The 14605-nt window shown below is 40.2% G+C and overlaps 1 protein-coding gene across 2 annotated transcripts in view; it reads right to left on the bottom strand.

Moving 5' to 3' along the window:
• Positions 1-2378: 2378 nt before the first annotated feature.
• Sytl4 (synaptotagmin like 4) overlaps positions 2379-14605 on the bottom strand; it is a 48175-nt gene continuing 35948 nt past the window's right edge. Inside the window, exons 12-17 of one of the 2 annotated variants that reach the window (XM_051178824.1) lie at positions 14461-14563; positions 13360-13521; positions 9070-9178; positions 6865-6964; positions 5997-6205; positions 2379-3606 (exon numbers count right to left, since the gene is read on the bottom strand). In XM_051178824.1, the coding sequence (XP_051034781.1) occupies positions 3458-3606; positions 5997-6205; positions 6865-6964; positions 9070-9178; positions 13360-13521; positions 14461-14563 (832 nt within the window). In that variant the 3' untranslated portion in view covers positions 2379-3457. The remainder of the gene's footprint in view (positions 3607-5996; positions 6206-6864; positions 6965-9069; positions 9179-13359; positions 13522-14460; positions 14564-14605) is intronic. The other variant, XM_051178825.1, reaches the window with a different exon arrangement.

The raw sequence follows: 14605 nt of genomic DNA, 5'->3' as shown, positions 1-14605 counted from the left end.
TACTATGTGCCAGGTGCCATGATAAACCCACTATTGATTGACTCAGAAGTCTTCACAAGAGCCATAGGTGATGTTATTAGCTCCCATTTACTGATAAAAGAATTGAACCCCAGTCAGGCTAGGCAATATGCTAAGATCCCACAGCTATTAAGTGTCAGTTGAGCATAGACACCAGCAGCCAGGCTCCACTATGTCATCTTTTTTCTACTTCCCATTAAAAGATAATTGAACACTCTAAGGAGAAAGGTTCCATCTTCAATGGATACAATATTCACAGTGGTCCCAGGAGGAAGGAGCAAAATGAAAGGTTCTTGGGCCAGGAAAACTTCTCTTTAAAGCAGAGGCATATATCATAAGCCTACAACATAAGGGCATAGCAGTGAATCAGAGAGACGCAATTTCAACTGGACTTTCAGTGGAAATTTTACTTTTAAAAGGCAAAAAAGAAGTGAGGCAGTTGCTTGGTAGAGTGGAATATGGAAAGAAAATGATCAAACTAGGAGGGGGAATTCCTTTTCTCCATCTTACCTTGAGAGAAATGCTGGAGCTTTGAAAAGCTAAAGGCAAATCATACATAGGCAGAAGGTGAAATACAATGAGTTCATGTAGGAAATTTCTGGGCAGAGCAAAGTCTGTGATTCCAAAGGCAAAGGCAACACATTGGGAAAGATGAATGCTCTCATTGTCTTTATGCTAGCATTTCAAGTGGCAAGCTAGGACATTCTAGCAGGTCAATAGCCTAGAAGATAATACAGGGCCCCACTTCCTCCTGCAAGGGCCTGACCCTTGCATGTAAATGGTCCAAGGAACTGAGGCTTAGAACAACTTTAGGGGTTTTATATCATTTGGAGTAGCCAAGTCAATCTTGCCTTCTTTAGGTAAGGTTTTACTGTAACCTCCTTTGTAGTACTTTGTAGACTGTGACTTAAGAAATTCAAGTAGGGCCAGGTGTTAGTGACACATGCCTTTAATCCCAGCACTCAGGAGGCAGAGGCAGGCAGATGTCAGTGAATTCAAGGCTAGCCTGGCCTACAGAGTGAGTTCCAGGGATAGCCAGGACTATTACACATAGAAACCCTGTCTCTGGGAAAAAAGAAAGAAATCCCCTCTCTTCCTGTTATCTTCTCTGTCCTTCTCTCCCTTTTTGTCACTCTTCCCCCCTCCTTCCTCCTTCCTCCCTTCTATCCTCTCTAGCACATATACACAGTGTTGTCACTGTGCTGGCTTACTAATAGCCAAAGCATTATCATTGTCCTCCTTTGCAAATTAATCCTATTTCTCTAAGATATTTTGGGAGAGAGGAGTCATCATTTTGTTTGATGCTTTGCCCTTAACAAATACCATTCTCACAGAAGGCAGCATGGTAGAGTCAGCCTTGGATTCAAACTCCAATTCAGGCACATAACAAGGAGCTCATGCTTCATCTGCAAGAAAGGAAGGTTTCCTCTTTCATAAGGTGTTGGAGAGAGTCAGATAATATCAAGCAAAACCTTGTATACGGGATGCATTTAACTTTTTGCAAATACGCTTTTGCACAGAGGCCAAGAATCACTTGAGCTGTAGCTAGAAAATCAGAGCCTTATTTCAAAGATGTGTTGTATAGTGTCTTTGATTTGGCTCTTGAATCCAAATAATGGAGTAAATAAGAAAAAAAAAACAATCCCAATTTCAGAAAAACTGAGTAATCTAGAAGTACTGGTAGCATGAAAGGTGTTCCCTCATGCCTGTGTGAACATCTCTCTTCTTCTTCCAACAAGCGGCAGTCTACAAAGTCAAAGGCCAACTTCTGTTGGTACCCGAAGAGGGAAAAATGCAATGCTACTTTTTGTTTCCAAACATATAGGACAAGGAATGTGGGCTCAACAAAGGTGCCAGACAGCAGTGTGGGAAAAGGCAAATTTTCTTCCAGTACAGCAAGGTGCATTTCTTACTCTAGTTCTGACCTTCAAGCTATGACTGAAAGTGGCAGCAATAAGTCTGGGCATCAGAGACGAAAGCATCTGCAGAAGTCAAAGTGTAAACACTCAAGTGAGAAAGCTTTATTGAAACACACATACATATTAAGGTAGAATGGCAAAGAACAAGCATGAGCCAGGACTCTTGAGTTACACTTCCACTATAGTAACGATCCATATTGAAGGAATCTTTGAAAAACTTTCTCCCCAATTCACACATGTAATCTTAACCACCCCCATCTGTCGTAATCCAGGGACCTTACAGGAAAGTCAATTTGCAGCTGGCCCCATTAACAGGGATTTCTTCTCTGGCACAGACACCGTCCACACACAACTCTGTATAGATAGACTGTGATGAATGAAAAGTCCAGTTTAGAAGAGTGAGTAGCAGGAAATGAAAGCTTGCTGGATCTTTTAAGTCACAACATGTTATTTCCCTGTTGCCCATAGGTCAAGTTTAGGACACAACCAAAAATGGGAACTGAAAATATATTAGCTCAAAAGTCAGAATAGCTTGGCAACTCCATCCACATTTTCAAGGGGTGGCAATAATCCCAGCCTAGGGGAGAACTGTATGATTTAAACAATCTTTGGCTTTTCTGGCTCAAAGAAAGGTACACAGCCTATGTTCTATGTAGCAGCACACCCCAGACACAAACTTAGAGAAAGCTATAATATATGAGAGTGAAGATGTCTCATCTTCCATTAGGGAAATAAGGAAATACCTCTTCAAAAAGCGCTGTGTGAAAAACTTTATTCAGAGCCACTTAGTCCTTCTGGGATCAGCTAGTAGGTCTCACAGGGCATGTTAATGACTTAGTGAAAAGGCCATTACTGAATTAAAGTGATTTTTCTAAAGTGACTCTATTATAAGGGCTCTCCAAAGGTCTAGGAAGGTGCTGGGGAATTTTCACTGCATTTCAAAGAAAACCAGTGTACTCACACAGCATGGAAATTGCTTAAAAACAAGAAAAACTAAAAGGCAAATTCTAAAAATACATCAAGGTAGATGATGAGATAAAATATAAACTGGAGAGGAAGGACTAGGTATAAATCCTTCTCCCATAGTGTACTGTCTTTAACAACTAAACTTTGCTTCCAAGAGCCGTGGCCTTTGATCTAGACCTACAAACTAGAACTACTGCCAAAAGCAGCCATACTTCCAGGAAAAGTAAAAGCAAGGATAGCAATATAGAAGGTAGAGAATTGCTGTAAAAGGTTTTTAAAGTTAATTAAACCACAGAAAGTTAGAGGCAACTATGTACTCTGAAAAATATACTAGCCTATACATAAATAAAAACCATTTGAAAAGACCCTTATTTTTGGGCTGCTTTAAAGGGAGAAACATAACTGTGTCACACTAGCTAGCAAAATAAGATCTGCAGAAATACATGTTTATACAAATACATGCACACACATTAAATTAGCAATCTCTCCTATGGTTGCTTAGCTTCCTTTTACTTGGATTGACTAGGGTTGCGCCTACAGATAAAGATAGGGATTCATACACCCAGCTTCTGTTTGACCATTGAAGAACGTAGCTCCAGAGTTCCTTCTGCCCAAGACCCTGGATACTGTTGCATCTTCTGCCACAGGCTCACTTCTTCACCAGTCGAATCCATCCAGTCCACCACTTCGCCATTACTGATCCCTGAGGAGAAACGCCAGAGGGGGCTGAATGGAGTCCCATCACTAGCCCATCAGGGAGGATGGGTTATGTAGTGAAGAAGGCCAACACAGAAACAACAATGTACAGTGAAGAGAAAATGCTAGTGACAGCAAGCTGGCAAGCTGAGTCTACAAATACTTGTGCCACAGAGACAATCAAGGAAACTGCAGGTTGATGAAATGGAACTTGAAATGGCATAATATCAGTGGGGGCCTGCTTTCAGTGGCTTTTCTAGAGCTCTGGTATCTGACACCCCATACTAGAACTGCTACCCTTCTGTCATTAGCAACTTGCCTTAATTTTTTAAAGAACAGTTTATTGCATACACAGTAAAAAGGCAATGGGCTGGTTAATAACTAGAGTACACATAGGGCCTTAACATTAAAAAAAGTTCAGCACCTTCTCTCTCTTTTTATGTTGTTGGAGACAAGGTCTTGGCTGACCTTGAACTTGTGGCAAGTGTCCTGCCTCTGCCTGCCAAGTGCTGAGGCCAGAGGCATGCATAACCATGACCAAGCTCTGAATAACTTTTTCTATAGTTATAAACTCTGGGTCCAAAGGTAGGATTATGTGATCTTACTCCTCATTTATTTTTTTTTTTTGGTATAGTAATTCATTCATTCAGTGAACATTTCCTGAGTGCCTACTCTATGCCAGTTTGTGGATGCAGTGATGAACACACAAAAAATGTCCCTGCCTTTGGCAGCTTACCTGGGAATAGGAAAGACAATCATTATAAATTCCCAACATAGGAAGTAACTTGGCATATTTGGAGAGCAAAGTAAAAGTTATGGTGATTGGAACATAATGAGTGAGCAAGAAAACAATACAGGAAGGATAACAAAGGAAGAATCAAGATTTTATGGGGTCTGAAAACTTAAGAATTTCTGAGCTGGAAGAAAGTCACCAAAGAATTTTACACAGGGAACTGACATGAAGTATCTTATATGTGCAAAAATATTATAGATGTTTTCTGCTAGTTATTCATATACAATAAGTAATCAAGGCCATAAGAATGAAACTGGCAGATATGTTAAAGCAGAGCTGTATGGAGCTAAGGATAGCTATGAATGTGGCCCAACACAAAATCGTAACTAATTAAAACAATGGAGTACTTTTTACTTTCTATGATTTCTTGATAACTGGATTCCAAGGTGCTTGATTGTCAATGCTATACTTGAAAATGTCATGCTATTACAATGTCAAAAGATTGGATAGGCCTGATCAAGACTATAAAAAGAGAAAGAAAAAAAAAAGAGCATCCAAGCCCAAGCCCAGAGATCAGTGTCATTTAAAGTTTGAATACAGAATGAAGAGTCCATGAAGGAAATTGAGAAATGGTGTAACATGGAGTCACAGAGAGCCAAGAATGGTAAGAATTTCAAGAAAATAGGAGCAATCTGCTCTATTTTTTGTTTGTGTTTTTGAGACAGGATTTCTCTGTATTGCTTTGGAGCCTTTCCTGGAACTAGCTCTGTAGAACAGGCTGGCCTCAAAACTCATAGAGATCCTCCTGCCTCTCCCTCCCGAGTGCTGGGATTAAAGGTGTACGCCCCAATACCTGGCGTAATCTGATCTACTAAATAGTGCTTGGGAACTTTAGAGAGACAAAATCCTCAGTTTGGCATGAATGACTTATAAGAGTAGAAAATAGCAGCCATATCACAATGGACTGAGAATTGAAGGAAAGGCTAGGTAACAGACGTCAGTCTTTTTAGAGTGGGTGGGGACATGGTCAATGGAAGATTTACATTTATTTAACAAAATTAGGCCTGAGCATCTTGGTTCATGTCTACTATCTGAGCATTTGAGAGGTAGAGCTAATGAGTATCAGGAGTTCAATGCCAATCTGGGATCTATGAGACCCTGTCTCAAAAGAAAGAAGGATATAAACAAAGAAGTTGGTATCATCAGAGCACATGTGTATTCCCCTCCAATAGTTGAATCAAATGAAATCGATCATATAGAAGAAACAAAAACTATAGACAAAGAATCACCGAAAAGCAAGGAGTAAATCAATCCTTGGAGAGCAACGATTTGCTGGCCAAAGACCCTTCTCACTACACCAAGATAGAAGATAGGAATCACAAGTCAGGCATTTGGATAATTTTTAGATTTTCTTTTGTGGGAAGATGATGAAGTTCCAGCTTTCAGGGTCACCTTTCTGTACACAGAATACTGTATGAGTTCAGCCTTCACTTAGGCCTAGCAGGTAGCAGGCACTCAGTAAGTACATGTTGGATGTTTTCATTAAAGGAAGAAAATTTCTGCCAGAACAGGTCTGTGTATATCATGGAGGGCAAGAGGTAGGAAGAGTAAGATAGATCAAAGGCCTTTGAGACAAGTGATGATCGGATGGAAGAGAGTCTCACCAGTGCCAACACCCAGCCTGACCCCTCCCAGGAAGTCATTGCTGGCCAGGGGCTCCCGGTCCCATACAGTCAGTTCCAGGCACATGTGTTGTAGATCTTCCAGCCTCACACCATTGTAGACAAATGTATGGTTGTAGTGAGGATTCAGGGTCTTCTTCATCACAGGAGTTTTACGCTTACTGGCCTTGTTCCTCATGGGAAGGAGGTATCTGGCAGAGGGTGGCGAGTTAGCAACACCTACTCAAACTGGCAGTATGTCTACCCTTGCCCCTACCACAGGCCTAGCCCAGGATGGCAAGCCAACACCCAGGTCCCAGTACACACAAGCCCTTCTTTGAATGTGCTAAGGCATATTTCCTACTATTCCCACTAGATTATATACTTCCTTTAACCTGGTGAGTAAATGAATGTTAGTCTCGCACAAGGTAAATGAAACCATTACTAATATGTATAAGCTTAGTCAACCATGACTTCTTGGGGAACTTAAGTCAGTATGTCATCCCCAATATAGATGAAGCTTACTCTACTTAAAAATTATGGACAACAGAGCCTTGAATCCTGTATCCAGACACTCAGGGAACATGGACTATCCTGTCCATCTAGGATTCGGGAAGAGGACTAATCTGAGAAAGTCAGAACCTATCTGTCTGTCACCTTCCTCTTTGAAAACTAGCACCACAGTTGAGACCAAACTTATCTCAGACCAGTGCAAAGGTAGGGGTGGAGGTCTCACCATTACCTAATCTCAGAAACAAAGCTGTTGAGGGTGGTGGGGCAAAGGCTGGATCTACAGAGGAAAATTCAATTGAGTTCCCCGCTAACTTGCTTGTCCTATAACTGGTGATTTGATGCTGGTCCAGGGACTCACCCCTTGACAAAGCTGTCTGAAGTCCCTCCTGATTTGGCAGCAGTCAGATTCTTGGCTTCTTTGATCCACACCTGGAGTTCTCCCCCTTCCCCACCTTTACCTGTAAGGGATGTCAGCCATTGCAAGTGAACCGCCACACTGCCAGGTGTGTCCTGTGCTTTAACTATATAGCACTTCCTCTCCTTGCTTAACTGAATCATGCCTATGCCCTGTGTTCCTAGCACAGTGCTCAGCATAAGCAGTAGGGACCCAATTAATACTCCCAACAGCAACAAATGCTCATTGAAAACTTGCTGTGAATCACCTCAAGCATTTAATTCCTCCAAGTATCCCTATGAGATACACATTATGATTTCCCTTATATTATTGCAGGAGTCAACTGAAGCTACAAGAAGCAACATTACCTGGCATTTGCTAAGCAATTACAGCAGGAATGAACTCCTCTGCTGAGTTCTTGATCTCAACCCTTACCACACAGGCCTCATTTACCATTTTAAATATCCCTTTCCCTGGACGGATGCCTTGCCCTCAGTCTGAATACAGGCTAATTTTACTGATTCTTTCTTTATTTTTTTAGTATCTACTTTCAAAGAAAAGTTCCCTTCCTTTGACTGGATCCTGTCTTTCTTTCCTTTCACCATGACCAATTCCCCTGGCTGACAATAACCATGCTCATCACCTCTGCTTCTCCACCTCCTTCCCAGCCTTATGAAATCAGATTTCGCTAATACTTTCCAGCCCAATCTGAACAACCAGTGTCTTCTGAGGCTTCATCTGGCCTGACTGCTTGTGGTGTTGACAGAGGCTGACAGTCCCTGCCCACCTCCTCTTTAAACTCGCTGCTGGCCTTTTGACATCCTGATAACCCTCTCCCTCACTGACATTTTCCATCTCTTCATCCTTTAAAATGTTTCTGGTTCAAAAGGTTTGCTCCTTGCTTCTTTTTCAGTCATTTCTGCACACCCTCTTTGGGACCTATTGATCCCTCAAATCTTCTACACTACACTTTGTTGAAAGCATTAAAAAAAGAAGAAGAACTTTGGTTTGCCATTGCCAGCAGACTAAGTTAAACTCTTCACTCAAGGTTTTTTTTTTTTCCTTTTTCACTTGGCTCCACACTCATCTCCAGTCCCATCTGTACTCATACACATCATAACCCCAGCTCCACTATAACTGGAGGTAGATGACCTAAACTCTGTATTTACCTGGCATATACAGAATGGGCTGTTTTGTTTTGTTTTTCAGACTTTGAGACAGGGTCTCATGTAGCCCAGTCTGATCTCAAATTCACTATGTAGCAGGCATGATGATGACCTTCAATTCCTGACTCTCCTGCCTCCACCTCCCAAGTATAAGTTTATGCAATGCTCCCTGCATACAACAGAGACCCTTATGCATGCTACACAAGCACTCTATAAATGGAACTGCATCCCCTGCCTACACTTTATATTTTTCTTTTCTTTTTGTTTACTTTCTCATTTTTTTTAATAGGGTCTCATTTTATAGCCAAGTCTAACCTGTTATTCAGTATATGACCTATCCAGCCTGAAATTTAATAGTTCTGAGTGCTGGAACTATAGGCCTGTACCATTTCATCCAGTTACCAAGCTCCTTAAGAACCTGTGCTAGTCCTGTTCCTTCTTCCAGAAGTGCTCCTCTCTTTCACCTTCCTTCCTTTTGTACCTGGTAAAAACCTCAAAGTCCAGTTTTAATAGTACTTCCTCAACAAAGCTCTCTCTGTGTCCCTCATAGATGGGTGGTTTGGGCACATGATTTCCTTTGTGATTTAAAGAAAAGCTGTCCTCAGAGTACCAGTACCATATCTCTCTCATCTATGTATCCCCAGTCACCAGCACCATGCTGTCTAGGTTAGTTACTCAGCCTTGCACTTCCCATACTTCACCACTCTTTCCAAGCACCTTTCTCAGCCACAAAGCTCCTGTTCTCTTCTGCCTTCTTCGTCTTAGTAGCTTGACACAGATGGAACTGTGTCACACTAACAACCTAAAGGTCATCTAAAAGGAATGTCAAGGCCATGGCATTTCCTTCCAGTTGAGAGAGGTAAAGGCTTCCTTAGGAAGGGACTCCTACCTAGAGGATCCAGGAAACATCCCAGCCTGTCCTAGCCAATGAGCCCATACCAATCTCTCACAGACCCTGTACAAAAGCTAAGAGCTGAATCCAGGGGACCCAAAGAAAACTCACTCTTTTTCCGGTCACCTCCAACAGGGAGTTTGGAGGCTGGGATGTATTTCAATGAAACCACCAACTCGCCTTTGTGTGCTGGCAAGCCAGGTGAGGACTCAGCACTGATCTGAAACATAGGGAAACCCAACAAGTGAAATCAGGTCCCTCAGGAAGCACTGGGACCTCCTTCTGAGAGGGTTACAAAAGCTGTTCCTATAGGTGGCTGTAGTGGCACACCTCTTTGATCCCAGCCCTGGAGAGGTTGAAACAAAAGAATCACAAGTTTGATGGCAGCCTAAAATAGCCAGACCCTATCTCAAAAATAACTAAGAAAATAAATAAATAAAATGATGCCAAGAGCAGGTTCATGGCCCTCTTTAATGACTACAATCCCGCAGCAGCTACCGTTTTCTTTGGCAGTCTCTTCGGGAGGAGATCCAGAAGAACCAAGGCTCACTATTGTGTATTCTGGGGATATGATCACTAGATTCCAAATGCTCTCAAAGGTATGCCAACAAGGTGGCCACACAAACTTACAAAAGAATGAACGGCAATGGCATATCATTAAGGATCTTGCTACCAGCACTGTTAGTCGGGATCAGAAAGTGGAAGCAAGCAGGGTTAAGAGTGATTTTAATGCCATCATGTGACATGTGGCATGAGGTTATCAGAAAGAACACAGGCTATCTCTGACAGCCCAAGTGCAAGTTAAGAAAGGTCAATGCAGAAAAGAAAGCAGTCAACTTTCCTCTCCTCAGTCATAGTTTGAACATGGCCTTCCTCTTACAATTCAGCCACTTAAAATATAACCAGTGATTCCAGCCATGTTACCTGTCCTGGCTATGTGTCAATTGTTCCTAGAAGTGTTGCTCTTTTTTTTTATTTCAAATCCTGGTTGAATATAATGCATATTAATTATATCCCCAGAAAAAATCCACCTTATAAACGTTTGGTAAAATAAACTTAAATCTTTGGTTTCATTTATATCCTAAAATATGACTATACTGAATTTATACTTTCTGAAAATGGGTAATATAAAAATTATATTTACGTCTAAGTAAACAAAGAAAGAAGTAAAAAAACTGTCTTATATTAAACATAAACATAAGCATAAAATATATTAAAACTAAGTATGTTATTTATACTGTGTAATGTTTTTATTACTGTCTCTAATATAGTTCTTACTATTTGCCAGAATGCTATTTGTAGTATATCATTTGTTTAACACTTAGAGTATTATCTATGAAATTGGTATTATCCTTATTTTATGGCCTATTGAATAAAGAAACAGAGAAGTTAAGTCAATTTCCCACAGATACATATCTAGTAATTAGCAGACCTAGGATTCAGATTCAGACACACTGGTTGCAGAGTCTATGCTTTTTATCACTAGACTGGATAAAATAATCCAAAAAGTGAAGAACAATCTAAGATCAGGGAGAACAGACTGGAAAAATCCAAAAGATCTTTCCCTACTTACTCTATCACCAATAGTGTCCAGTGTGTGAAAAAGAGTAAGAAGTGCTTTAAAAGTTGTTGGGGTTGCACATATTTTAGGGTCAGGTAAAAGTCTGCTACACAGATTTTAAATAATTCAGTTTGCTTGTTTGCTTCAGTGTTGGGTATCAAGCCTAGGGCCTCACATGCTAATCATATACACTACCACTGAGATATATGCTCAGCCCCTGACTTACATATCTTTACTTAAGAACCATCACTAGATTCCATGTGCCAGAAGGACAGGAGCCAATCTTATTTCTGTTCATCCTAGAAAGGCCAAGACTTAGCATAGTACCTGGTTTGCATAGGTATCCCATGTTGACTGAATGAACATAACAACGAATGAACAAATGTCAAGGACAGAAAGCAAATAGCTCTGGGAGGCAGAACTGCTTCACTCTCTTGGCTCACATGGTATTACTTCCTTTATGCTCCAGTTTTCCCAGCAGGAGCTGGCACAATCTAGAGATGCCCTTTCATCTGCCCATGCTCTTGAGGCTGGGCTAAGCTAGGTGCTCACCACAGAGCATGCTGATACTGGTAGGTTTAATCTCCTATGTTTCAGTAGACTTACTGCAGCTCCAGAATATATAAGCTTAGTCTATAGAGAAGATAGATAAGAAGTGGGAAGGGATTGTTAGCAAGAGAAAACAAAACAAAACAAAATCTCAAAACCAGAAATGCTGAATACAGATTGTTTGAAGTTAAAAAGAAATACATGATTTTTTACTTTTTAACTAAAACTTTTGTTTTAAAAGCCTTACTTTATATATAGCATTACAGCTTACATATTAAATAACACTAGTATAATAATGTGATAGAGTTATAAATATAAGATATAAGGCGATATTTCAAGTTATTAAAAACTTTTAAAGAAGGAGACAAGATGGCATTTTATTTTGTAACTATCTACACAACTTACTAATTCCTAGGTTGTTGACTTAGATGAGCTATTAAAATCCAGAGTTTAGTATTGAGTAGATGACAGGTTTGTTCCCACAGCACACTTTCATTTTGTTGAAAATATTCCCAAAGAGTAAATACCCCCATTTTGATGTAAGACATTGCTTTCATGGGCATTCAAAGTGGTTTATAGTGGTATTTTCAAAATAATTACATAATATCCAGGCCACTGGGAGAATGATTTTCATATCAAATGCTTAAGAAATTCTAAGGTTCTAATAGAATATTTTACTTTGATAGTAATTGCTTTCCTGTTTTATGACTATTTAAAGGTTGAAAATGTAATGTCACTAAATTTTCTGAAAGGCAACAGCCATCAAATTACTAGATATACATCCTCTGACTCAGCTATTTCACAACTAGGGCTTTCTCTGACAATTACATTCACCAAAGAAGGCAAAGATAGATGATGGGGTGTGTCAGTGGTACAGCACTTGTTTAATATATGTGAAGCTCTTGGTTGGATCACCAGTACTGGAAAAAAGATATACAACAGCATAGTTTTTAAAAATAAACAATGTAAGTACCCACTGGTAGAGGACTGGCAAATAAATGTATAATACAGAGAGAATATTATATAGCAAGTAAAATAAGATAGATCTGTGAGTAATGGCATAGAGGATGCCTATGATAAATTGTTAAAATCAAGAATCTCTATCTATATATACATACTATATAAAAAACAAGAAATATGAATTCACTTGGGCCAAAAAGAACACATTATGTATGCATATGTATAAATGGATAGATAGATGATAGATAGGTAGATGATAGATGACAGATAGATAAATGGTATCTATGCTGCTTAATATAAAAATTCTAGAAGGATGCTTAAATACTTGTTAAGAGTGGCTATTTATAAGTAATGAAATTTACTTTCTTTTCACATGTTTTGTTGTTTTAATTTCAAACTCTATATAGATCATTTTATACTTAATATTTTTAACAAGGTAAAAGTTGAAATATTTAAAACAAAACTAAAAGACAAGAATGAAATGGAACAGATAAAAAAATATATCTCTTCCACATCAGGTTCACTTTCTAGAGGCAGCCTCATGCTAAGTTGCTAGACCATCTTTCCACAGATATTCTATATGCTGTGCATTGTTTGAAACATTGAAAATACTATTATTACTTGTAAAGAAGTTTGTCTTTGATTTCTTTGATTTATTATGATAAATGGGAAATTACAGCTAAAGTTCTCTGATGTAGCTACTTTATCATAACCAGAATTTCAGTAAGCTATGGAATGGCCATTATGTTGCATTCAGTCCTGCAACAGGAAATAACAACACTGCTATGCCACTTTGTAGAAGACTAAACTGAGGCTCACAGAAGGTTTGTGGATTCCCAGTAAGATTCTAATCCTGATCCACACAAAACTACCAACTACTATGGTGCCACCTTACTACACTAAGATCTGAGGTGCCCTTGCTAAAGTAAAATTCTCCTGACCTGCACACATAACCAAGAGGACAGCCAGTGCAAATCCACAAAATGGTCTCACTTTTCACATCTAAAGCAGGATGTTTAGCTTGGAAAGGGGTGTAGTTTAGGATATGCTCCAAAGGTTAGATTTGAAAGGATGTGCAAGTTAGGATGTCAGGATACGTTCAGGTTCTGGACGGTTAGCAGGAAAAAGCTTGGCATGCAGAAGCTTCCTGCTTTGCCTGAAATTGCTCCTACTTGCCTCCGAAATTGCCGCCAAACTCAGAAAGGCCAGCAGGGTGTGGTAGAACTCTATAGAATACTACATGCAAAGCTACTTCCAACCCAGACCAGCAGAGGCCACTGCAGACAATCCACCTGGGAACCAAGCTGGGAAAGACCTCTAAGGCAGACTACCTTTCCATGTAAAGGGAGGCAATGATCCAGCTTCTTATCCAGCTTCCAAGAGTCCATGTGGACCTCTGCCTCTCCAAGGAAAGTGTTTCTGCCAAAACGACCATGATGCCAAACAGAAAACTGCAAAGTCCGCTGAGCCAGAAGAGATTCTGAAATCTCATACTGTAAAGGGAAAGCAGCCCACAGTGGCCAGTTAGGAATAGCTCCGCATAAAGTAATTCTTCCAAATCCTAAGCAACCTGCCCCCGTGGTCTGTCCAATGGTTTCAGTTCTTAGGCACTGAATAGCTCCACTCACACCTTCAACTTCTCCTGTTTCACTAACCCTAACACACATAGTCCATAGGAAGCCAGGGGAAATTTAGTTTTCCTCCAGATTATCTGCAAACAAGTGCCAAGGCAGTCTTTTATTTCCAACCACTTCTAAATGTTTTATTACATTTTGTGTATGTGCACATGCTTGTGCATGCATATGTGGGTACACGAATGCCATGTGCATATGTCTGGGTATGAGCACACCACAGTGTGAGTGTGGAGATCAGAGGACAGCTTGTAGGAGTTAAGCTGTCTCCTTCTACCATGTGGATCTGAATAACAGAGCAAAAATTGTCAGACTTTACCTGCTAAGTCATCTTGCTAGCCTTCAAATGACTGCTTTTTTTAAAGGTTATATTTACTTTTCTTTTATGTGACCCTGTGTCTGAGTATATTTATGTGCAGTGCATGCATGTAGATGTCCACAAAGACCAGCATATGACATTAGACCTCCTAGAAGTGGAGTTATAGGCAGTTGTGAGCTGACATGTGGGTGCTAGGAATTGAACTCAGATTCTCTGCAAAAGCAGCAAGAACTCTTAGCTGCTAAATCATCTCTCCAGGTCCCCAAATGACTTTTTAAAACGAGCTATGGGGTCATGTGAATTTCCAACTTCACAACAATCCAAAGAAGCAAATTCCCATAAAAGGTCAGGATATGAATAGATGTTCACAGTGAATCCCTAGGCACAGGCATGGTCATCTACCCATGATGTAGAGGCACAGCCACACCACAAAAGCATTAAAACAAAATAAAACCTTCTCCCTTCTAGGCTGAGAAACATACCCTAAAAGTCTCATCATATAGTGGATTGATGGTGTCCCGCTTGATGCTGGTTTTTCGTTTTCCTTGGCGGGACTTGTCAGGCAGAAGATAAGTCTTCACATATCTAGAAATGAAAGACAACCAAAGTCCCTTCTTTACTTCCCTG

The sequence above is a fragment of the Phodopus roborovskii genome, unplaced genomic scaffold, assembly GCF_943737965.1.
Source record: "Phodopus roborovskii unplaced genomic scaffold, PHOROB, whole genome shotgun sequence".
NCBI classification, from domain to species: domain Eukaryota; kingdom Metazoa; phylum Chordata; class Mammalia; order Rodentia; family Cricetidae; genus Phodopus; species Phodopus roborovskii.
Note: the sequence above shows the minus strand (reverse complement) of the source record. Positions and strands in the feature narration are given on the sequence as shown.